Source organism: Bufo gargarizans, chromosome 3, assembly GCF_014858855.1.
Source record: "Bufo gargarizans isolate SCDJY-AF-19 chromosome 3, ASM1485885v1, whole genome shotgun sequence".
Lineage (NCBI taxonomy): Eukaryota > Metazoa > Chordata > Amphibia > Anura > Bufonidae > Bufo > Bufo gargarizans.
In genome coordinates this window covers 392,166,277-392,192,398 of record NC_058082.1, presented here as the reverse complement: position 1 = coordinate 392,192,398, position 26,122 = coordinate 392,166,277, and the positions used below count along the sequence as shown (strand labels likewise).

The following is a 26,122-nucleotide window of genomic DNA, read 5'->3' as shown; positions in this document are numbered from 1 at the left end:
CTGGTTTCCCAGATAATCTGCTTTTGCCTGTAATGCTGCTCTCTGAGTGCTTTTGTGAAGCATGAGCTAGAGGGGCCATTTGATCATCCAAAGTTCACATACAATACTAGATTACAACCATGCGCGCAATGATATTCTGCATGTCATGGCAAATAAACGTTTTAACACTTCCTACTCGTGAAGCAAGCTGTATAAGCGTGGCACTGCAGTGTTTAACCACCCCAAACACATCAGCTACCGTGAGTTCAAATCCCTGTAAAGCTCCCCCCCCCCACATTGAGGGTGTCTATGCCTTTAGCGGATACCACATCTGCGGGTTCCAGGCCAGTTGCATGTTCTAATTTAGGTGGTGAGGACACAGTCTTCCTTCGCCCTCGAGGGGGGAGAGCATAGCATATTTTTGGGAGCTGCGCAGCTATTTCCCTTTGCTCGTTCTCTTCCTTAATGTGTGCGCTTACTTGTATTTTGGCGTCATCTTGACCATGCGGCTCAGGCCGTATCCATTTTCAATTTGTTAGCTGTTTAGAAGAACTGAGGCTGAACTCGGACAAAACTCGGAGGTGTTGGTAGTAGGTGGGCCTCACATGGTGGATAAAGTCCAAAAGTCCTCACACTTCAAACTAGCAATTGGGGGGATACCATGCAATATAAAGACTCTGTGCGAAACCTGGGGGTGATCCTGGATGGAAAGCTAACACTCAGACAGCACGCATCAGCGGTCGTCAAATCCTCTTTCTTCCATCTGAGAAATATAGCGAGAATTAAACACCTTATTCCAGCAAAAGACCTGCCTACACTAATTCATACATTTGTATCCTCCCCCCTGGACTACTGCAATGCCCTATTCATCGGATCCCCGGATAAAGTTCTGTGCCCATTACAACTAGTACAGAATGCAGCAGCCAGACTCCTAGCCAATGCCCCACCTGGCTCACACATCTCCCCAGTACTGCAAACTCTTCACTGGTTGCCAATAAAATGGAGAATTCATGTTAAGATCTGCCTGATGACATTTAGGCACTAAACCACAGGGGACCCAAGTACATAGCCCCTATACGGCCCCTCCGTTCCACCAATAAGATGAATTTGATTATTCCCAGGATCTACTTAAAGGGGTTGTCCCACTTTGCTTTTTCAATCTTACCAGCAGTAAATGTCCTGATAACTTCCTGGTTTGGCTCAGGCAGTTGAGTGAAGGCCGGCCACGCCTCCTCATGACTCACCCTGAGAGCTCAGTCCTTGCATGCTCGTTCATGTGGATGAGTCATCAGTTTGGCAGCCTGCAGAGTATGTAAAGCCCATCCCCCTGCTGGGGAATCACTCAGTGACCACTGACCAATGCTAGTGAACTAATGTAGTAACTTGTGGCTGTCCTGCATTCTAATACACTTTTACACATAAAACCTGTGTTACAAACCCATTCTGTGCAGCAAAAACAATAAATCACTACAGCCCAAATGCATGTTAGCTAGTAGCCATATGATCTGTGCTAGATATAGATAGACATATTCACTGACTTATTACCCAGCTTTCCCGGTGTACAATATTATCACTGACTTATTACCCAGAAATGAAAAATAGCCAGCAGCACTCCAAATCAATTCAAAAGTTGATGATTTATTGGACCCAAAATCAGGCGACGTTTCAACAGCTTGTTGCTGTCTTTATCAAGCACGTTGAAACGTCGCCTGATTTTGGGTCCAATAAATCATCAACTTTTGAATTGATTTGGAGTGCTGCTGGCTATTTTTCATTTCTAGTACATTGGACCAAGGTGCTGGTCCACACTGGCCGGACGTGCACCCCCTGCTTATACAGTGTGCTGCTTCCTCACTTTCTTCAAATTGACTTATTACCCAGCTTTCCCTGTGTACAATATTATTACAGACTTATTACCCAGCTTTCCCGTGTACACCGGGAAAGCTGGGTAATAAGTCTGTAATAATATTGTACACCGGGAAAGCTGGGTAATAAGTCAGTGATAATATCAGACATCGGGAAAGCTGGGTAATAAGTCAGTGATAATATTGTACACCGGGAAAGCTGGGTAGTAAGTCAGTGATAATATCATACATCGGGAAAGCTGGGTAATAAGTCAGTGATAATATTGTACACCGGGAAAGCTGGGTAATAAGTCTGTAATAAAATTGTACACCGGTAAAGCTGGGTAATAAGTCAGTGATAATATCTGATACCGGGAAAGCTGAGTAATAAGTCAGTGATAATATCTGATACCGGGAAAGCTGGGTAATAAGTCAGTGATAATATTGTACACCGGGAAAGCTGGGTAATAAGTCTGTAATAATATTGTACACCGGGAAAGCTGGGTAATAAGTCAGTGATAATATCTAATACCGGGAAAGCTGGGTAATAAGTCAGCGATAATATCTGATACCGGGAAAGCTGGGTAATAAGTCTTATAGACTTATTACCCAGCTTTCCCGGTATCAGATATTAAGTCAGCGATAATATCTGATACCGGGAAAGCTGGGTAATAAGTCTTATAGACTTATTACCCAGCTTTCCCGGTGTCTGATATTATCACTGGGGGGGGGGGGGGCATCTGTGGATGGCACTTATGGGGGGGTGCATCTGTGGATAGCACTTATGGGGGGGGGGGCATCTGTGGATAGCACTTATGGGGGGGGGCATCTGTGGATTGCCGCCTGGACTCCTTCTGGGCACGGTTGCTATGACGCCGTGCGCTCCCTCCTGCCGCCAGAATACAGTGATACTCTCTTATAGATCATAGCAGTGTATCACTGTATTCCGGCGGCAGGAGGGAGCGAACGGCGTCCTCGGTTGCTATGACGCCGTGTGCTCCCTCCTGCTGCCAGAAAACATTAATACATTGCTATGATCGGGCGCCCGCGCATGCGCAAAACTATGCGACGTGCGCGATCACAGTGTGAGTGAGAGGCCGGCTGTAGGATTGCAATAGTTACCAGTGCGCAGGTGCGGCATGGATGCGGCCGGCGAGATGTGACCGTATCCATGGGATACCAGCACAAACAAAGGGGAGTGAAAGGAGCATTTTTAGGCTGAATGCCATGTTTTTTTTAATTACATGTATTAGAAGAAATGTTCAGTGGGGGGCAATGATTTAATGTAACCCTATTTAATTAAGTGGGACAACCCCTTTAAAATCATTTGGTGTACAGGCATTTTCCTATGCATCCCCTACTCTGTGGAACTCACTCCCACAATCCGTGCGAGAGGCCCCTTCTGTGGACAGCTTTAAGATAAGGCTAAAAACCCACCTCTTTTCCCGAGCCTTTGAGACTGCAGAATGCAGGGTCACAGCGCTTTAAGTCCCCATGGAGAAAAACGCTATAAAGATATCATTGTTATTATTATTATTAACCCATGGTTGCAGTTTTTGGGGGCAAGATTAGACTAATCTAACCTTGTCCCAAAAACAGCAACCATGGGTTCTTCTCTATGCAAGAAAAAAAAGATGGTATTATTGCCCCAGTTTTCTACACACATCCTCTTTGTGAAACCTGCTGGTTGTGTAATTGATAATGTCCCATGGTCCATGCTACATATTTGGCATTCTGCTTCATCTAAAGGGCTACTTTCACACTTGCTTTTGGTGTGGATCCGTCATGGATCTGCACAGATGGAACCGTTCAGATAATACAAACGTCTGCATCCGTTCAGAACGGATCTGTTTGTATTATCTTTAACATAGCCAAGACGGATCCATCTTGAACACAATTGAAAGTCAATGGAGGACGGATCCGTTATCTATTGTGCCAGATTGTGTCATAGAAAACTGATCCGTCCCCATTGACTTAAATTGTGTGTCAGGACGGATCTGTTTGGCTCAGTTTTGTCAGACTGACACCAAAACGCTGCAAGCAGAATGGAGACGGAATGGAGGCAAACTGATGCATTCTGTGCAGATCCTTTTCCATTCAGAAAGCATTAGGGAAAAACTGATCCGTGTTTGGACAGCTTGTGAGAGCGCTGAAGGGCTCTCACAAACGGAAAGCCAAAACGCCAGTGTGAAAGTAGCCTAAAGTGTAGGCAAGGTAGCGCAATCCACTACTCACTATGAAACTCCCAGTGTAGCAGGCACTGCAGGCTGGCCATTCACTCACTTCCTCACGCGCATGCTCCTCTCACTTTATTAATAAAGCAGGCGGAGCACGACAAAGTGAGTGACTGGCCAGCCTGCTGTGCCTGCTATTACGGGAGTGCGTAGTGGGTTGCGTTATCTTGCCTACACTTTACATATGGATTGGCCACACTTTACATATGAATACTGGTGTGAGAGGGGCCCGGTGTGACTGCGGCAGGCCCTGCCGTGAGTTGCCGGCCTCCAGCCCCTCCTTCATGCTGATGCATCTCAGGCCTCGCTGTGCAGCATCGCGGCCGGCGATGTATCAGTGTTAGCAGAGTAAAAATGGCAGCATTCACCACATAAGATGCACTGGCATTTTCCCCCCACTTTTGGGGGGGAAATTGTCTCTTATGGGGCGAAAAATACAGTAGGTCCGTTCTCATCTGGGGATGAGCGTGAAAATGTGGGTATTATCATGTTGTTGCTTAAAGGGGACTCTCACTCTTGGACTTTATCTACCGACCGGATCACAGTCCCTCCGGTCAGTAGATACATTTTTCAGAGGGCTAGATCTCATCTACGATTACCCGGATCGGATCTCCCTGGCCAAAACCAAGTTACATGGTTTACGGCAGGGATACCGTTCTGGGGAGATCTACTGCGCTGAATTTAGGAGATGGGCTATGGATACAGAGTAGAATCATCCAACTATTTGTAGCCAATTCAGTCAGAGATTGTCACGTTGGGGGAAACCCCCCACCGTGCGGTGTCAAATGGTAAAAGGGAATCAGCCTGGCCAAAAGGAGTAATAAGGGAGCCGGTCACCTCCTACAGCGTCCCTAATCCTCTCCCTGACTCACCCCGATGGTAGGACGACTCATACTCAGGATTCCTAGAGACCAAGGAGCAGGGAAGAGATCACCTGTTCATCCCAGTAATGGAGGAACAGGAGTCTCTATCTGAGGCCAGGCTGCAAGGAGAGGGGAACACATACAGCATAAGGAGATGGCAGGTAAGCGAAACCAATAACACACTTACCTGCAACAGACACACTGACTGGAACCCGTGCACTAGTGCTGCTGTCCACACCAACATTAAAGGACACAGCACACATCACAAACCACACAGGAACCCAGGACACCCATAGCTGCAATAAACATAGACAGGGGAATGTCTAGTAAACATGCTGGACACCAAACACCACCAGACATGTAACACCAAACTAGACATACAAACACCCTGAACATAACCCACTCCATACAAATAGGGACAGGAAGGGAAGGAGACACCGGGATAACATTGATGACCACAAGTGTGGCCCTCAGTGGACAGATGGAACACCCTGGACTGGAGCAGAGCTCCAGCACCAACAACAGCTGAAGTACAACTGAATCCAGCCAGGAAACCGCACAAGATATAAGCCAAGTGACCACACCAAGTCAGGGAGTTAAGCCTTGCAGCACCAGACAGAGGGAGGCTACAATTATAAGGGGAAGTGCACACGCAAGCATACCAAACACGTAACCACCGGCAACAGCATGCAAGGCAACCATGTCACGGCAATCACCCAGTAGGCCGAGACACTGCCACCGCATGCTCTCACAGCAACACGTTGCCGTGGGCAACCGCAAGTGTGGCAACAGTGTCACAGCATACACCATAGGCAGTGACAGGGATTATCTGGGAGGTTAAAGGACGCATTTGCCTTTTGCAAAAATCCTGAGTCATTGAAAGCAGCTATGTCCCTTGCTGTACGTATAGATAGACGTTTGAGAGATAGTTCGTCCTGAGAGTGAGGGAACTTAGATCTATCATATAAAGTGGCTGCTTCCTCTGACACCTTGGGTGGAGAGACTCCTGAGTTTGTCTGGTGACGAACCAATGCAATTAGGGGGAGCTACCTGTGGGCCTGCTTGCAAGAGTGTTAGTCCTAATAAGGGAGTATGTTTGTTTTTTTTCCAGTGAAAAAAGGGGACGTTTAATTCCCATCTTACCTGGTGGTTTGGGTGGGGAGTTGGAGGACTTACTTATTTCATGTACTGGTAGTACCCGATTTCTCCTGTCTGCCGAGGTGGCGCTAGAGTACAAAACTGTGGGAATTGAGGTGTTTATTGAAAGTGGGGCAGGGGGTTGATTCAGAAAAGATCCTGTCTGATATTGTTTGAAGGGGTAGTTATAGCCACCCTATATCCTGACCTTGAGGCAATGGTGTTAGAGGCATCGGATTCTTGTCCACCAATGAAGTTGTTTGTATCTTCTGAATTACGTCAGAAGGTGTTTGAGGAACATCACTGTACAGTTCTCACAGGATACCCTGGGGGCAGATCCACTGTCTATCTCCTCTCTCGTAGATTCTGGTGGCCTGCGTAAGTGTGTTGAGGACTATGTATCTGCTTGCAGTATTTGTGCACGTGCTAAGGTGACACATACTTGGCCTTCCGGATCTTTGCTTCCGTTGCCTATCCCGTCCCGACCTTGGACTCATTTATCCATGGTTTGTATCACAGAATTGCTTAATTCTTCAGGGAAACCTGTGATTTTGGTGGTTGTTGATCCCTTTAGTAAGATAGTGCACTTTATAGCATTGCCAGGTCTACCTAATGCTAAAACTCTGGCACAAGTGTTTGTCGATTACATTGTGAAATTACATGGCATACTTTCTGATGTAGTGTATGATAGGGGGACTCTGCAATTTCTGGACGGCGTTCTGTACCCATCTGGGTGTACAATTGTCCTTCTCTCCGGCCTTTCATCCTCAGTCGAACTGACAGACTGAAGGCACTAATTAGAATCTGTATATTCATTTGAGATGTTTTGTCTCTGAGAACCAGGAGGGGTGTTCTTCATTCTTTTTTCTTTGGCCGAGTTTGTCATAAATAACCATAGACTGGAGTCCACTGATAAATCTACGTTTTTTGGGGCATATAGGTTCCTATCATCAATTTGGCACGTTTCTAGTACAGCGACTTCTGATATACCTGACGAGGAACAATTTTCCTTTTCTTTGTCTTCTATTTGGCGAAAAATTCTAAATCTGAAAAAAATGGGCAACAAGTATAAACGTATGGCTGACGAGAGTTATGAATGGTCCAGACCTGAGAGTGGGTGATTCTGTGTGGCTGTCCACAAGAAACATTAGGTTTAAAGTACCTTCTTGCAAGTTGGGTCCAAGGTTTATTGGTCCATATAGTATCACTACCATTATTAACCCAGTAGCCTTTCGTCTTGATTTTCCTCAGTCTTTGAAGATTCATAATGTGTTCCATAAGTCATTGTTGAAGAGAGCTGTTGAAATGTCCTCCTTGCCTCCAGCTCCTGTCATGATGGACGGTAATCTGGAATATCAGATCGCAAGGATAGTTGACTTCGGTATTCTCCGTAGATCCCTCCAGGATCTCGTTCACTGGAGGGGTTACGGACCAGAGAAGAGGATGTGGGTTCCAGTGGCCGACGTTAATACTAGTCGTCTGGTGAAAGCCTTTTACAGAGTTCATCCAGATAATGTCTGTTCTGGGTGCTGTCACGGTCTCCTGTGATGGGTCAGAAGTTCTAAGAGACTGGCTGCACATGATGTGATCTGACAGCTTCTTTTGATTTCACTTGTTTCTGTGTTGTTGCTGGGTATGACCACACCTCTGTTCTCAGGTGTAGCTTAAGTGGTCATTCTAATTTCTCTATTTAGACTGGCCTCACCCCTCATGCTATGCAGTTGATAGCTCCTTTTTGGGTGTTGGAATTTCTGGTGTTGGTTCTCCTCTGAGTTCCTGCTAATCCACATACTTTGGAGTTAAGTGTCTTTCTTTTATTTCTTGTTTGTTGTTTCCCCCTACCTTTTGGTGTTAGGCCTGAGGGAGTCTTCTGTTCCTTCAGCTGGGAAGGAACAGAGCCTCTCTTTTCCTGACAGCGTGTGAACATTCCTACCATCAAGTTCTATTCATACTTATAGTAGTCAGGGCTCGGTTTAGGGATTCACTAGGTGGTGAATCCCTCTTGTGGTCGGTGTGGAGTTATCTACCCACACCATGCCGTGACACATTAATTTTGAATCCCTTCATTATTATATATTTATGATAATTTTAATGTTTTTTTTAAGTTTTTTTAAAGGGGGATATTGTATTCTTTGAATTTAAAATAAATGTAATGAAATAAAAAATCACACCTGAAGATGAAAGACATGAAAGGTGTGCATAAACCTTTTAATCCTGGGAGTTAAAATACGTTTCATTGTATTAAGATGGATATGACATACAAATGCTCAGCTTTTTGGAGATGTAAGCCTACAGAAAGCTTTGTCTTGATTGCTATGAAGCAACTGTTGTCTGTAGTATACAGTGGATATAAAAAGTCTACACACCCTTGTTAAAATGTAATGTTTCTGTTTTTCCACCTTTAATGTGACCTATAAACTGTACAACTCAATTGAAAAGCAAACTGAAATCTTCTAGGTAGAGGGAAGAAAAAAATAAAAATAAAATATGGTTGGATAATTATCCACACCCTTAAACTAATACTTTGTTGAAGCTCCTTTTGATTTTATTACAGCACTCAGTCTTTTTGGGTATGAGTCTCTCAGCATGGCGCATTTTGATTTGGCAAGATTTGCCCACTCTTTGCAAAACCACTCCAAATTTGTCAGATTGTGAGGGCATCTGCTGTGCACAGCCCTCTTCAGATCACCCCACAGATTTTCAATCTGATTCAGGTCTGGGCTCTGGGTGTGCCATTCCAAAACTTCATCTTCTGGTGAAGCCATTCCTTTGTTGATTTGGATGTATGCTTTGGGTCGTTGTCATGCTGAAAGATTCATTATCAGCTTTCTAGCAGAAGCCTGAAGGTTTTGTGCCAATATTGACTAGTATTTAGTAGTAGTAGACTTTTTATATCCACTGTACATTGTAAAAAAAAACAGGCCACCTCCAGCTTTTAGCTTCCAATATCCCTTTTTGTAGTAGGGAATTTTAAAGAGGTTTTGTGCCAATATTGACTAGTATTTAGTAGTAGTAGACTTTTTATATCCACTGTACATTGTTGTAAAAAAAAACAGGCCACCTCCAGCTTTTAGCTTCCAATATCCCTTTTTGTAGTAGGGAATTTTAAAGAGGTTATCTGACTATTTGTAACTGATGACCTATCCTCTGGACCTATCCTTACACGTGAATGGGGCTGAACTGCAACTAAGCTACATGACCAGTGGTCAGATATAATTGGCCTAGTGTAAGCGCTAAGAAACCCCAGGAGTTCTGGTGCTTTCTCAAACAGTTGATCGGCAGTGGTCCCAGTTGTTGGTCCCCGCCACCCAAGCAGATACTGATGACTAGGCATGAGCAAATCAAGCTTCGGATGGTATATCTGATGTCGATTCATTCCAAAACAATGTTGTTAATGCTGTTTCCGTAGAAAATTAAAATGTATTGGCTCCATGTAGCATTAACAGTAAAGTTTTTGAACAAATTGACTTAAAATATGTGATCTGAAGCTTGATTCGCTGAAGCCTATTGATGACCTATCCAGAGTTACAGGTCTTCAGTTACAGAGTCAAATAATCCCTTTCAAATATTTCAGTTTTTGGATATATGTGTAAAGAGCGGATAGAATATTGCTGACATGTTGTTCTCTAATATTTTTAGAGGATTGCTTTGAATCCACCAAAACTGCAATGCTGCATTTGGGAATTGAACCTTCCACACAGAATAAAATATTTAAGGTCAGTGAGTTATGCATGTACTTGCTTATTTAAAAAGGGTGGCCCACATACAATATTTTTTACTCATCCAAAGAATAGGTAATAAGTGTATGATTGTTGGAGGTCTGGCTGCTGAGACCCCCACCGGTCATGAAAACGGGCGTCCTTGATTTCCCTCTGTGAATGGATTGGTAGCACACATGTATGACCACAACCTTATTCATAGTCTATAGAACTACAGAGTATAGCGCTCAGTTATCTTAAAAGGGTTGTCCGGTTAATTACCTATACTCTATATGACTTTGGCAGGGTCCTATTCCCGCCAATCAGTTTGAAGAGAAGGCAACACTCGTACAGGTGTAATTACAAATATGTTGTCCTCATTCACTTCTTTGGGACGGCGCTCAAGTATTCACCAGAGCATGCCATCCAATGGAAGTGAATAGGGACGCCATACTTGTAATTACACCTGCTGACCACTGCAGTTGCTGCAATCGGCAGATAAAAAGGGAGTGCTCGTATGAGTGCTGCCTTATCTACAAGCAACTGATCGGCCGTGGTTTCAGGAGTCAGACTCCCTGAGTATAGGTCATCCTTATTAAAAAAAAAAAAAAAAAAAACAGACACCCATTTGAGCAGTCCCCACAGAAGTGAACTGGGAAATGGTCACACATGTACATTACTGCCTTTTTCACACAATATCCTTGAGGAACCCCCTTTCCTTTGATTGATTAGGGTTGCAGCAGTTTAACCCCCAGCAATCGTCTATTTTATCTCCTAGCTTCTGGGTGTGGAATGTTTGTGGGTCAACTGTTATTTCTCTGTTGTGGTCCAGGTTATTCATTATGATTTTCTGCTTGAACTACTTGACACTTTGAAAGAGATTTCTCACTTAAATTCATAACATTTTGGGATTGCTAAAATATGGATATACACTGCCTGTCCAAAAAAAAGGAGATTGCAGAAACTGCTAAAATTGGGTTAAGAACTGTACAATGCATAATTAAAAACTGGAAGGGTAGTGGGAACCCATGGTATTTGAGGAAGAAATTTGCCGGAAAAAATCCTGAATGATCATGATCGGCTATCACTTAAACGTTTGAAATCAAATCAAAGAAAAGCAACACTAGAACTCGGGTCTATATTTAATAGTGAAAGTAAGAGCATTTCCATACGCACAATGTGAAGAGAACTCAAGGGATTAAATTTGCTAGGGAGCATAAAGATTGGACTCTGGAGCAATGTAAGAAGGTCATGTGGTCTGAGGAGTCCAGATTTACCCTGTTCCAGAGTGATGGGTGCATCAGGGTAAGAAGAGAGGCAGATGAAGTGATGCACCCATCATGCCTAGTGCCTACTGTACAAGCCTGTGGGGGCAGTGCTATGATCTGGGGTTGCTGCAGTTGGTCAGGTCTAGGTTCAGCAACAGTATGTGCTCCATCAGCTGACTACCTGAACATACTGAATGACCAGGTTATTCCATCAATGGATTTTCTCTGATGTCATGGGAATATTACAAGGTGACTATGCCACGATTCATCTGCAAAATTGTGAAAGAGTGGTTCAGGGAGCATAAGACATTATTTTCACACATGGATTGGCCACCACAGAGTCCAGAACTTAACCCTATTAAGAATTTTTGGGATGTGCTGGAGAGGGCTTTGCGCAGCAGTCAGACTCTACCATCATCAATACAAGATCTTCGTGAAAAATTAGTGCAACACTGGATGGAAATAAATCTTGTGACATTGCAGAAGCTTATCAAAACAATGCCACAGCGAATGCGTGCCGTAATCAAAGCTAAAGGTGGTCCAAAGAAATATTAGAGTGTGTGTATTATGGTGGAATGTGCAATTGCTAGGACATTCCTGATTCATAGAATAAAGAAGCCCAAAGTTCAAACGCCTAACAAGTTATACCACCTCTAAGTCATATACCATAACTTACTTTGGTGAGAAAACTCTTAATAATGAAATGTTATTTCATACAATTTTTATTCATTTTTTTGCTGTTTAAGAAATAAAAGTTGTATTTTTATTATTGTTTCAAAGATCTTATCTGGACTTTTGCATATGGGAAACATACAATTTTCTGAATCATTGGATGAAAATCAAGCATGTGAATTGTCACATTTTGCAAAAGGTAAGAATATTTTCTTAAATAAAAATAGCTCCTTTAAAGTAGTTACAGTAGTTTAACCAGCTCCCGACCGCCTAACCCAGGATCGCAAGGTAAACGAGTTGATCTACAGCCTGCCAGCGGCGATTTTTGTTTTTTAACCCCAAAAAGGTATGTTAGACGCTGTTTTGTTAACAGCATCTAATATACCAGCTACCTGGTCCTCTTGTGGTCCCTTTTGCTTGGATCGACCACCAGAGGACTAAGACAGCTCTGTAAGTAGCACCAATCACCACACTACCCCCGTCACTTATTAATCCCTGATCACCCCCATTGTAAGGTCATTGATCACCCCCCTGTCAGGCTCCATTCAGACATCCGTATGTGTTTTGCGGATCCGCAAAACACGGACACCAGCAATGTGCTTTCCGCATTTTGCGGATCCGCACATTGCCAGAACTATATAGAAAATGCCTTTTCTTGTCCGCAATTGCGGACAAGAATAGGAGATGTTCTATAGGCTCTACAAAAAACGCAGTGTTCGCCCGATCAAGCCTGATCTTGTGCGCACACTTGCGTTCAGTCCGCCCCACTGCAATGACAGAATTTTTTTTTTCTGATCACTGCAAAAACACCGTAAAATCACTACAGCGCTATAAAGATCACTTTTGTGGAGTTAGCGGAATTTTTTTTTTTTTTTTTTTTTTAAACATGAAGTCACCATACCCCTCACGGAATCCAAATGCGTAAACATTTTTAGACATTTATATTCCAGACTTCTTCTCACACTTTAGGGCCCCTAAAATGCCAGGGCAGTATAAATACCCCACATGTGACCCCATTTCGGAAAGAAGACACCCCAAGGTATTCCGTGAGGGGCATATTGAATCCATGAAAGATTGAAATTTTTGTCCCAAGTTAGCGGAAAGAGAGACTTTGATTTTTTTATTTATTTTTTCTCACAATTTCCGCTAACTTGTGCCCAAAAAAAATAATTTCTATGAACTCGCCATGGCCCTCATTGAATACCTTGGGGTGTCTTCTTTCCAAAATGGGGTCACATGTGGGGTATTTAAACTGCCCTGGCATTTTAGGGGCTCGAAAGCGTGAGAAGAAGTCTGGAATCCAAATGTCTAAAAATGCCCTCCTAAAAGGAATTTGGGCCCCTTTGCGCATCTAGGCTGCAAAAAAGTGTCACACATGTGGTATCACATGTGGGGTGTCATTTTACATATACCCATGCTGGGGGAGATAAATATCTTGGTCAAATGCCAACTTTGTATAAAAAAAAAATGGGAAAAGTTGTCTTTTGCCAAGATATTTCTCTAACCCAACATGGGTATATGTAAAAAGACACCCCAAAACACATTCCTCAACTTCTCCTGAGTACGGCGATACCACATGTGTGACCCCATTTTGGAAAGAAGACACCCCTAGGTATTTCGTGAGGGGCATGGCGAGTTCATGTAAAATTTTATTTTTTGTCACAAGTTAGTGGAATATGAGACTTTGTAAGAGAAAAATAAAAAATAAAATCATTTTCCGCTAACTTGTGCCAAAAAAAAAATAAAATATTCACGGAATACCTTTGGGTGTCTTCTTTCCAAAATGGGGTCACATGTGAGGTATTTATACTGCCCTGGCATTTTAGAGGCCCTAAAGCGTGAGTCTGGAATCTAAATCCCTAAAAATGCCCTCCTAAAAGATCATTGGAATTTGGGCCCCTTTGCGCAGCTAGGCTGCAAAAAAAAATGGCACACGTGGTATCACCGTACTCATTTTCCGCTAACTTGTGACAAAAAATAAAAACTTCCATGAATATGCCCATCAGCGAATACCTTAGGGTGTCTACTTTCCGAAATGGGGTCATTTGTGGGGTGTTTCTACTGTCTGGGCATTGTAGAACCTCAGGAAACATGCGTGCTCAGAAAGTCGAAGTGTGTAAATTAATTTTTTTGCCCCATAGTTTGTAAACACTATAACTTTTACCCTAACCAATAAATATACACTTATTGCATTTTTTTTTATTAAAGACATGTAGAACAATAAATTTAGAGAAAAATTTAAATAGAAATGTAGTTTTATTCGAAACATTTTACAACAGAAAGTGAAAAGTGTCATTTTTTTTTTGCTAAAATTTCGGTCAATTTTGATTAATATCAAAAAAAGTTAAATGTCAGCAGCAATGAAATACAACCAAATGAAAGCTCTATTAGTGAGACGAAAAGGAGGTAAAATTCATTTGGGTGGTAAGTTGTATGACCGAGCAATAAACCGTGAAAGTATTGTAGTGCAGAATTGTAAAAAGTGGTCTGGTCATTAAGGGAGTTTAAGCTAGGGTGACTGAGGTGGTTAAAGATAAAAATCCTTCTAGATCAGGCATCCTCAAACTGCGGCCCTCCAGCTGTTGCAAGACTACAACTCCCAGCATGCCTGAACAGCCTACAGGTATCAGCCTACAGCAGGAGCTGTTGCAAGACTACAACTCCCAGCATGCCTGAACAGCCTACAGGTATCAGCCTACAGCAGGGCATTGTGGGAGTTGTAGTTTTACAACAGCTGGAGGGCCGCAGTTTAACCACCTCCCGACCGCATAACGCACGGATGCGTCCGGGAGGTGGTTGATTTACTCCTCCTGGACGCATCCGTGCGTCATCTCGCGAGACGCGAGATTTCGGTAACAGCCGGCCCGCGGTTCAAGGAGCATTTAGTCAGCAACCTGCCAGCCAATGATCGCGGCTGGCAGGTTGCTGATTTTTAAAAAAACCAATGACAAGCCGGATAGCAGATCATATTTGTAAATATGATCTGTTATATGGCTGCCCTGCTCCTCTGCTGGTCCTTTTCGTCGGTTGGATCCAGCAGAGAAGCAGGCTACACAGTGAGTACACCAAACACCACATACTAGCCCCAGATCACCCCCCTGAACCCCAATTAACCCTTTGATCACCCCTTTGATCGCCCCTGTCAATCACTAGTGAAAGGAAAAAAGTGATCAGTGCAAACTGTCACTTTTTTTTTTCACTGGTATTGACCGTTAGGTTTTAGGTATAGTTTAGGCCCCTTGGTTAGGTAGTTTAGGGATCAGTTAGCGCCCAGCCTACCGCACCGCAGTCCGTTATTCGCTGATTAGCCTATCTCTAATCAGCATTTATGCTTTTATAATATCTGGAAGTGATCAAAACTGATCAGGGTCAGATCTATAATTGTATTAGTGTCACTTTAGTTCGCCCTCCACCCAAAACGCAGTGTTTGCCCAATCAGGCCTGATCGGTCGCCCACACGTGCGTTCACCCACGCCCGCCCCACCGCAGTGACAAAAAATATATTTTTTTTGATCACTGCACATTCACTTTACACGCGCTGCGGCGATAAAAAAAAATCAGTTTTGATATTTTTTATCAACCGCAGCGGCCTCCGGTACTTCGCTAGCCTCCTATTTGTAAGACAGGCTTGCTTTTATTCTTGGGTAGTCTCAGGGAATGCTCCTAAATTTAGTTGCCCAAATGTCAAACAGGGGGTATTCTTCTGAAGAGGCCTACAGGCTTCTGACCCAGTCGGATGAGAAATGGGAACCCTCATCTGATGAATCTAGCGGGTCAGAATACAAACCTGTAGAAAGCAGTGGCTCTCTGACCCAAAGTTCGGACGAGGAGGCTGAGGTCCCTGATAGCACCCGCGTACCCGGCCCCGTGTCGCTAGACCACAGGATCCGCTTCAAGAGCAGCAGAGTGGGTCTGGTGCTGTCTGATTAGGTTTTGAGGCATACACCAGCAGCGCAGCCCTTCCTGGACCTAGTACCAGCACTGCCGTAGAACATAGTGACCCCATCGCAGCCACCGCAAAGACGTGCCCGTAGAGCCCCTAGAATCCCTGAGGTGCTGGCAAACCCTGATTGGCAGTCCCCCAACTTCAGCCGCACCTGTAGTTCCCCCTTTCACCGCCCAGTCTGGAGTTCGGGGTGAGACAGCTCAGATCGGTTCGGCCCTTGGATTTTTTGAGCTGTTCTTGACTGCGGAGCTCTTAGACTTAGTTGTGGCAGAAACAAATCGGTATGCCACACAATTTATAACCGCTAACCCGGGAAGCTTTTATTCCCAGCCTTTCCAGTGGAAACCAGTCCAAGTTTCCGAAATTAAATTTTTTTGGGGCCTTCTCCTCAACATGGGTCTAACTAAAAAGCATGAATTGCGGTCATATTGGTCCACGAACCCAATTGATCACATGACCATGTTCTCTGCTGCTATGTCCAGGACACGATTTGAGGCCATCCTGCGTTTCCTGCACTTTAGCGACAACACCGCCTCCCGTCCCAGAGGCCACCCTGCTTTTGACCGGCTCCACAAAATTCGGCCCCTCATAGACCATTTCAACCTGAAATTTGCAGATTTGTATACCCCAGAGCAAAACATCTGTGTAGACGAGTCCCTGATACATTTTACTGGGCGCCTTGGCTTCTAACAATACATCCCAAGCAAGCGCGCCCGGTATGGGGTCAAATTGTATAAGCTCTGTGAAAGGGCCACAGGCTATACCCACAAATTTCGTGTCTATGAGGGAAAAGATCAGAACTTGGAGCCGGTCGGTTGCCCTGACTACCTGGGGAGCAGTGGGAAGATAGTCTGGGACTTGGTGTCACCCTTATTCGGCAAGGGGTACCATCTTTATGTGGACAATTTCTACACTAGTGTCTCTCTCTTTAGGCATTTGTTTCTAGAACGGATTGGCGCCTGTGGTACCGCGCGAACTAGTCGCTCGGGCTTCCCCCAACGGCTTGTTAGCACCCGTCTTGCAAGGGGGCAGAGGGCCGCACTGTGTAACGAAGAACTGCTCGCGATGAAATGGAGAGACAAGCGTGACATTTACATGCTCTCCTCCATTCACGCAGACACGACAATCCAAATTGAGCGAGCAACCCGTGTCATTGAAAAGCCCCTCTCAGTCCACGACTATAACCTTCACATGGGAGGGGTGGACTTCAATGACCAGATGTTGTCTCCGTATTTAGTTTCCCGCAGAACCAGACGCTGGTATAAGAAGGTGTCTGTATATTTGATTCAATTGGCTCTGTATAATAGTTTTGTTCTCTACAGTAAGGCTGGGAGAACACGATCCTTCCTCAAATTTCAGGAAGAGATCATCGAGAGCCTCCTGTACCCAGGAGGTTCCGTGGCCCCATCCACCAGTGTAGTTAGCCGTCTACACGAGCAACATTTCCCCAATGTCGTTGCTGGTACCTCAACCCAACCGTCACCCCGAAAAAGATGTCGTGTCTGTAGCAGGAGTGGAATAAGGCGTGACACCCGCTATTTCTGTCCTGACTGTCCTGACCACCCTGCCCTATGCTTAGGGGAGTGTTTCCGGAAGTACCACACACAGGTACACCTAGCATAGGGATCATCTCACCAGGACAGGCACACAGGGCTATTAGGGCCCATTCACTCACAGCTGCTGCAAACGTCTCCTTTCACCTGGGACAAAGTGCATAACGCACTTCGCCACATCTTTGGGCGCTTTGCGCTTTGCACATTGACCCATGGGGAAGGAGAGGTTTGTTCTATAAAGGTTAAAAAAAAAAAAAACACCAGTAAGCAAAAAGGTTAATGTTTAGTTCAAAAAGTTAAAGTTTATATGTTCTGTTCCAAAGTTAAAGAGGACCTTTCATCAATATAATTTTATTTAAATGACCCCCCTACCTAATAGTCCGGCATCCACTGATGTTCCCCCTTTTTTTTTTTTTTCAAATCGACCCCCGAATCTTGAAATAACAGCCTTTTTCTTCTGCTGCAGCGTCTGTCAATCAGACGCTTTTTTGTAGGGGGCGTTGCTCAAGTCTTTTCTTTGCTATTCTCCTTGGCTGAGAGCGCAGCCAATCGCAGCGCTCTCTCTCAGCCAGGGAGAAGGAGCTCAAGTTCTCGCGAGAATCGCGAGAACTTGAGCTACCTAACATCCGGGTTCCAGCGCCATCTTGGATTCCCCTGACGAGGATCGCGGCGGGTGAGGAAGCAGCGCAACGAGCGGCAGGGTAAGTATTAGAATATACCCCTAGACATAAGGGGTATATTCTAATACTTACCCTGCCGCTCGTTGCGCTGCTTCCTCACCCGCCGCGATCCTCGTCAGGGGAATCCAAGATGGCGCTGGAACCCGGATGTTAGGTAGCTCAAGTTCTCGCGATTCTCGCGAGAACTTGAGCTCCTTCTCCCTGGCTGAGAGAGAGCGCTGCGATTGGCTGCGCTCTCAGCCAAGGAGAATAGCAAAGAAAAGACTTGAGCAACGCCCCCTACAAAAAAGCGTCTGATTGACAGACGCTGCAGCAGAAGAAAAAGGCTGTTATTTCAAGATTCGGGGGTCGATTTAAAAAAAAAAAAAAAGGGGGAACATCAGTGGATGCCGGACTATTAGGTAGGGGGGTCATTTAAATAAAATTATATTGATGAAAGGTCCTCTTTAATAAAATTATTGCGTTGCGGCCTGTTTTTTTTTTTTTTTACCTTCCAGGTGGACCAACCGATCGACTAGCTGCAGCACTGATGTGCATTCTGACAGAAGCATTGCGCTGCTGTCAGATTACACACAAGTCGATGTATGCGGCGCTGCAAGACGAGATTTCTACTCTGCAAGTAACAGATACGTTTGCCAAGGCATACGAGCTGAGGAGGAGGCGGCGGCGTTCCTATGCTTTGGCAAACACTTTGTATATAAAAAAATAATAATTCACGGCAATGATTTATTCATCCACATCGATTGATGTGAATGGAGAAATCTGGTTTGCCAGGGCATACGAGCTAAGTGGGTATGGATGTTGGGTGGACGCCTTTCCCCTCCTTTTTTTTTTTTTTGGCAGAGATTTTTTCATCCACATTGATAGATGCGAATGAAGAAATCTGTGCCGTTCATTTTTTTTCTTTCAGCCCAGAGGCTGAACGGAAAAAAAATCTCATTACCTGTATGCTCAATATAAGGAGAATAGCAGAAACTCCTAATGCTGGCCATACATGTAATGATTGCGGAGACCCTCAAATGCCAGGGCAGTACAAACACCACACAACTGACCCCATTTTGGAAAGAAGACACCCCAAGGTATTCGCTGAGGAGCATATTGAGTCCATGAAAGATTGAAATTTTTGTCCCAAGTTAGCGGAAAGTGACAAAAAAACAATTTCCGCTAACTTATCCTAAAAAAAAAAAAAAAATTCTATGAACTCGCCAGGCCCCTCATTGAATACCTTGGGGTGTCTTCTTTCCAAAGTGGGGTCACATGTGGGGTATTTATACTGCCCTGGCTTTTTAGGGGCCCTAAAGCATGAGAAGAAGTCTGGGATCCAAATGTCTAAAAATGCCCTCCTAAAAGGAATTTGGGCCCCTTTGCGCATCTAGGCTGCACAAAAGTGTCACACATGTGGTATCGCCGTACTCAGGAGAAGCTGGGGAATGTGTTTTGGGGTGTCATTTTACATATAACCATGCTGGGTGAGAGAAATATCTTGGCAAAAGACAACTTTTCAAATTTTTTTTATACAAAGTTGGCATTTGACCAAGATATTTATCTCACCCAGCATGGGTATATGTAAAATGACACCCCAAAACACATTCCCCAACTTCTCCTGAGTACGGCGATACCAGATGTGTGACACTTTTTTGCAGCCAAGGTAGGCAAAGGGGCACATATTCCAAAGTGCACCTTTCGGATTTTGCAGGCCATTTTTTACACATTTTGATTTCAAAGTACTTCTCACACATTTGGGCCCCTAAATTGCCAGGGCAGTATAACTACGCCACAAGTGACCCTATTTTGGAAAGAAGACACCCCAAGGTATTCCCTGAGAGGCATGGCGAGTTCCTAGAATTTTTTTATTTTTTGTCGCAAGTTAGTGGAATATGAGACTTTGTAAGAAAAAATTTTTTTTTTTTAAATCATCATTTTCCGCTAACTTGTGACAAAAAATAAAAAGTTCTATGAACTCACTATGCCCATCAGCGAATACCTTAGGGTGTCTACTTTCCGAAATGGGGTCATTTGTGGGGTTTTTCTACTGTTTGGGCATTGTAGAACCTCGGGAAACATGACAGGTGCCCAGAAAGTCAGAGCTGCTTCAAAAAGCGGAAATTCACATTTTTGTACCATAGTTTGTAAACGCTATAATTTTTACCCAAATCATTTTTTTTTTGCCCAAACATTTTTATCAAAGACATGTAGAACAATAAATTTAGCGAAAAATTTATATATGGATGTCGTTATTTTTTGCAAAATTTTACAGCTGAAAGTGAAAAATGTCATTTTTTTGCTAAAAAATCGTTACATTTTTATTAATAACAAAAAAAGTAAAAATGTCAGCAGCAATGAAATACCACCAAATGAAAGCTCTATTAGTGAGAAGAAAAGGAGGTAAAATTCATTTGGGTGGTAAGTTGCATGACCGAGCGATAAACGGTGAAAGTAGTGTAGTGCAGAAGTGTAAAAAGTGGCCTGGTCATTAAGGGGGTTTTAGCTAGCGGCGTTGAAGTGTTTAAGGATGCTTGTTCTAGATAATATAGAACCTACACAGAAAAATGCCAGACCGCTTATACTGATCAAATTCTTTATTACAAAAATCACAATATGTTTGCATGATTAAATACAGACATGATTAAAACAAAGTGCAGGAGATAAAAAACGAGATCACTGGAGGAGATCTACAGCGGATCCGAGTCCATTATTATTCAACATGATTCTCATTCATTAAAGTGCATGTGCAACAAAATGATAGATATAATGCATATAGTAAACGTTGGACAATTACCCATGCGGTTTCTCCTCCAGGATGGCGCCAACCCCAACGCGCGTTTCGGCGTACCTTCGTCTGGGGGTAGCGTCATCACTGGAGGACCCGGATTAAATGCAAATGCTGCCCAATCAGTACATACCATCTATTGCTGGTTAGATGCATCATTGCGATTGCGCCAGAAGTAATCTCCCATGTTAGGCGCCGGCGTTCAGAAAACCATGTGATCCCGGCCGGTCACATGACTTTGCCGCGGTCACATGGTACGGACGCGTCACATAGCCGTGTACAGGCTGTCGCTACCCTGTGACGTCATCCCACATCTTTATACATAATCCAAATCGCAAAAAGATGATCATATAAGTATATTCATATATACGGCAGTCTAGATATACAGCAAATATTATAATTTTCATGAATATAAAAGTAGAGAGGGATAGACAGGTGGCCACCTTCGTTAGACATGAAGAAAATCAAAGATTCAAAACTTTAGGCACAGGGTAGATCACATTATAAGATGGTTGCATATATTTTCTTGGTAATCAATACATAAAGCTGTGTGAGATATAAATTTATACCAGTGATTATAAACATTATTCAACATTAATCAAATAATATATCATATATATGCACCAGTTTATCCAAAAAGACAGCTGGTGCTGGATCCCTATCCTTACCAAACAATAGTGTCTTATAAAGTGCTTAAGTGCATAAAAACAAACAAACGGGGCAATTTCTTCGGGCCCGGAGAATATGCTCAACAGATGAAATTTTCGAGATACAAGCCGATCAACTAAAGGAGAGATTCACTAAGCGTGGGTACAGTCAACGTGTGATCAAGAAGGCCTACAGGAGAGCAAAGACATGCTCTAGACAAAATCTTCTGTTCTCTGGGAATCAAAGGACCAGTGATAGCAGGAAACGTTTTATCACAGGATTTCATGGAAGGTGGATGGAGATGAAAGAGGTCCTGGGGAGATCGTGGCCTGTGTTATTGACTGATCCTATTTTGACAAAGTATCTCGCACCTGTATCCCATGGTAACAGCCAGACGATCTAAAAATTTAAATGATCACCTTGTACGCAGTTTATTTGTGAAGCAGAATCAACCATTGTTTCCGGGAATTGGAAAACCCAAATGGGGCTTTGTCCCATGTGGAAAGTGTATAGCGTGTCCAAACATGGAAAGAGCGACCTCTTTTGATGATTCGACTCATACGAAAACCTTTAAAATAACCCAGTGTCTCTCCTGCACCAGCACAGCAGTCGTATATTACTCAAAATGCCCTTGTCCAAAAATTTATGTGGGTTTGACCACGAGAGAACTAAAGGTGAGAGTACGAGAACACGTTAGGGATATGAGAGCGGCAGCCAGCGAAGAAGACCTGTCTAATTTAAAACCTGTGGCAAGGCATTTTAAGGCATATCACGACTGCAGTCCACTACATAAGTTGCGGGCGATAGACTGTGTTATGAAAAACATCAGGGGTGGTAACATAACCAAAAGATTGGGACAACTCGAATGCAAGTGGATTTGGAAACTAGGTACACTGCATCCGAGCGGTCTCAATGAATCCTCTGGCTTCTCCTCATTTTTATAGTATGGGGTTCACGGGTCTCCACACCCAAAGGGGTTTTTGTATAGTTTTAATGTTATTTTAAGAAATCATGTTTAACCCTTATCTTCTAGGGTCATCGCTGATCGACCGTATATAACTATCTCTTTACAGTACATATCTGAGAGAGATAGGACAATATGAGATAGGCTGTAAAAGAGAAGTTGGGTGGGCAGAGGACAGGTGCTGTTCCATCTTTTCCCTGGTGTAGACTTGGAGAGATGGTCTCTACTCTGATTTGGCATGGGTTAGATCATCATTTTTAGTAAAGTGGCATTATCTATTATATTTTCACTTCTAATGGGTATACTTTCACGTTATAGTTGAGATTACCATTCTGGTATCAATGTCTTAGATAATTTGATCGAAGATATTGATGATATTGATCTCTCTGATGTCATATCTATTTATTTATTATTTTTGGATTTTGTTTGTTTTTATGCACTTAAGCACTTTATAAGACACTATTGTTTGGTAAGGATAGGGATCCAGCACCAGCTGTCTTTTTGGATAAACTGGTGCATATATATGATATATTATTTGATTAATGTTGAATAATGTTTATAATCACTGGTATAAATTTATATCTCACACAGCTTTATGTATTGATTACTAAGAAAATATATGCAACCATCTTATAATGTGATCTACCCTGTGCCTAAAGTTTTGAATCTTTGATTTTCTTCATGTCTAACGAAGGTGGCCACCTGTCTATCCCTCTCTACTTTTATATTCATGAAAATTATAATATTTGCTGTATATCTAGACTGCCGTATATATGAATATACTTATATGATCATCTTTTTGCGATTTGGATTATGTATAAAGATGTGGGATGACGTCACAGGGTCGCGACAGCCTGTACGCGGCTATGTGACGCGTCCGTACCATGTGACCGCGGCAAGGTCATGTGACCGGCCGGGATCACATGGTTTTCTGAACGCCGGCGCCTAACATGGGAGATTACTTCCGGCGCGATCGCAATGATGCATCTAACCAGCAATACATGGTATGTACTGATTGGGCAGCATTTGTATTTAATCTGGGTCCTCCAGTGATGACGCTACCCCCAGACGAAGTACGCCGAAACGCGCGTTGGGGTTGGCGCCATCCTGGAGGAGAAACAGCATGGGTAATTGTCCAACGTTTACTATATGCATTATATCTATCATTTTGTTGCACATGCACTTTAATGAATGAGAATCATGTTGAATAATAATGGACTCGGATCCGCTGTAGATCTCCTCCAGTGATGTAGTTTTTTTATCTCCTGCACTTTGTTTTAATCATGCAAACATATTGTGATTTTTGTAATAAAGAATTTGATCAGTATAAGCGGTCTGGCATTTTTCTGTGTAGGTTCTATATATATATGATAGCTGCCATAGGCTTAATCAATTACTTGGACAAGTAATTATCCCTTGGTTGGGGTGAATATCGGATGTTGTTCTAGATAATGTAGATATTGGAGGAGATGAGGATTGTGCTTGTTCAATTTTTACTGCCACATCCTTTTGTTCTTAGGGAGATTCTCTAAGCCAGGGATTCCCAACCTACGGCCCTCCAACTGTTGCAAAACTACAACTCCCAGCTTGCTCTTGCTCGGGGTAGGCTGTCCAGGCATTTTATGAGTTTTGCAACAACTGGAGGGCTGCAGTTTGGGCATCTCTGCTGTAAGCTGCTTTTAGATGTGTCTGATAGCAGCTTTCTATATTTTCTCTAATTACGATGCACGCAGTCTCGGTGAGGCATGCATGCGCATGAAGGGGTGGGGAGGCCAGGAGATATACAGTTAGCTGATGCTGTATGTTATTTGTGGCTGCATCAGAAGTAAAAGATCAAAAGATTAAAGAGGTTGTACAGTGCTAAGATATTGATGACATATCCTCTGAATAGGTTCTCCTCATTAGATAGGTGGGGGTCTTTCTCCCAGCACCCTTCTATCAGCTTTGAAGGGGGAATGGCGCTCGTGCAAGCACTGCTTTAGCTTCAAAAGTCTCATCTCCTTTGTAGAGGCAGCACCATGTAATTACAACTGCCCATTACCTGCAGATTGGCAAGCGTCCAACTACTTAGTCCCCCCACTGATCGCAAAATTGGGAGCCCATGCTCCACATTTGAATGGAGCGTGTCTGCTATATGTGACTGCCAGAGATAGCGGAGTAGAAATGCTTGACTGTCTTTAACAGCTCAATAGAGCTTGATGGAGCAACAGTGTTCATGTGTGATCGCCACTCCATTCAAACAAGAGATCAAAGACACCGGTTCTCATACAATATTTATTGATCCAGGCCTTGCTGAAAAATCCTTACTTTTTACATTTGACCTACAATATGATTATAAAAACATCCCCTCTATCACGTTTCAAACTCCTTAGGCCGCTTTTAGACTAGCAAGCTGCATACATTCCAGAACTATAAGGGTTACATAGCATCATAAATCAGTATAATGCTGTGCGACCCTGTCAGTACATGAAGTTCAGGACCGGAGCGGTCTTAAACTCACACTGAGAGTCCACAGTATGCAACTCTCTTGTCTGAAACCGGCCTTCTAGAGTTCTTGTTCACAGTATAAAGTGCACTAATCTGAATAATTTAAAATAAATATAGATCAGTTGTTTTATGTGAGACTATTACATGTATTCTAAAAACCCTACATGTTGTCCAAAAGGATAAAAAGTTACATTTAGTGTACAATATTAGCAATAAATATGAAACATATTGTTGCTATGTACAGTTAATATATTCAGTATACCCAGTATACCACAAGTGACTTATGTGGTTCATGCCATTTAGTACTTAAAAAGGGATCCAGGAGGCCTCCCCATTCAAAACATGTTTCTTGCAATCTACTTCATGTCTGTCACTGTTCCTCTTTCCCTGGTAGGCGCAGAGTCATTCCACTCTCCCTGTGGGTATTGGGGCTAGTGCTCAGTGAAGTTCTCTTCAGCGCTGCTAGAGTTAACCCTTCCCTCTCGCTCTGTCCAGCTGCTGACTAAGGTGCTGATCTGCCTTTCTATTTAGCTGGGCTGGTTTGCTAGCCCGAGTGTGTGAACCCTGCCTGTTTCTTGACTCTTGATTTTATTTTGCTGCCTTTCCTGTTTTCGGATTGCATTCTCTGATACCTATGAGCACTGTATGCCCTGACCTCGGATTGCTTTATCCTATACACTAGTATTATGCCTGTCCTGATCTTGACCTGTCTCCTGATTACATATATTGACTGATTCCTCGGTGCCTTGCGCCAGTGTCTCTGATCCTTGTGGGTCAGCTGGCAACTACACAGGGACGAAGTCCATATCCCCATATAGGGATTAAAGGGTGAATACTAGGGGACCGCCAGGACAACAACCATAGGTTTATCCCTAATCCAAACCGGTTAGTTGGCACAGTTTGTCCATCTCCCCTGGTAGGTGTTGGTAGCCTATCAATTCCAAAAAGCTGAAGAAAGCCCAACTTTCCTGATGATGTGACAAGAAATGATTAGCTGTACCTGAGCAATGTGGTCTTCTCTTCTTTAGTTTTCTTAGGCCCCTTTTAGACAAGCGAGTGTCACGCATTGTACTGGCAGCGCAGCACCTGTCCTGAACTCCCAACTCTGCAGAGGACGCATAGCATTATATTGATTTATGATGCTACGTAACCCTTAAAGGTCTGGAATGTATTGGATAACAGTGACATAATGCTGTCAGTGTTATCCAATACATTCCAGAACTGTAAGGGTTACATAGCATCATAAATCAATATAATGCTATTCGACCCCTGCAGTGCTGGGAGTTCAGGACGGGTGCTGTGCTGCGGGTACAATGCGTGACACTAGCTTGCCTGAACCACATATTGTACATATATATTTGTATAATATACTTTAGATG

The 26,122-nt window shown here is 43.4% G+C and overlaps 1 protein-coding gene across 1 annotated transcript in view; it reads left to right on the top strand.

Annotated features, from left to right (window-relative positions):
• Positions 1-26,122, top strand: part of MYO19 (myosin XIX) — an 833,713-nt gene that overhangs the window by 225,567 nt on the left and 582,024 nt on the right. Inside the window, exons 9-10 of the mRNA XM_044285692.1 lie at positions 9,697-9,773; positions 11,804-11,894. Coding sequence (XP_044141627.1) covers positions 9,697-9,773; positions 11,804-11,894 — 168 coding nt within the window. The remainder of the gene's footprint in view (positions 1-9,696; positions 9,774-11,803; positions 11,895-26,122) is intronic.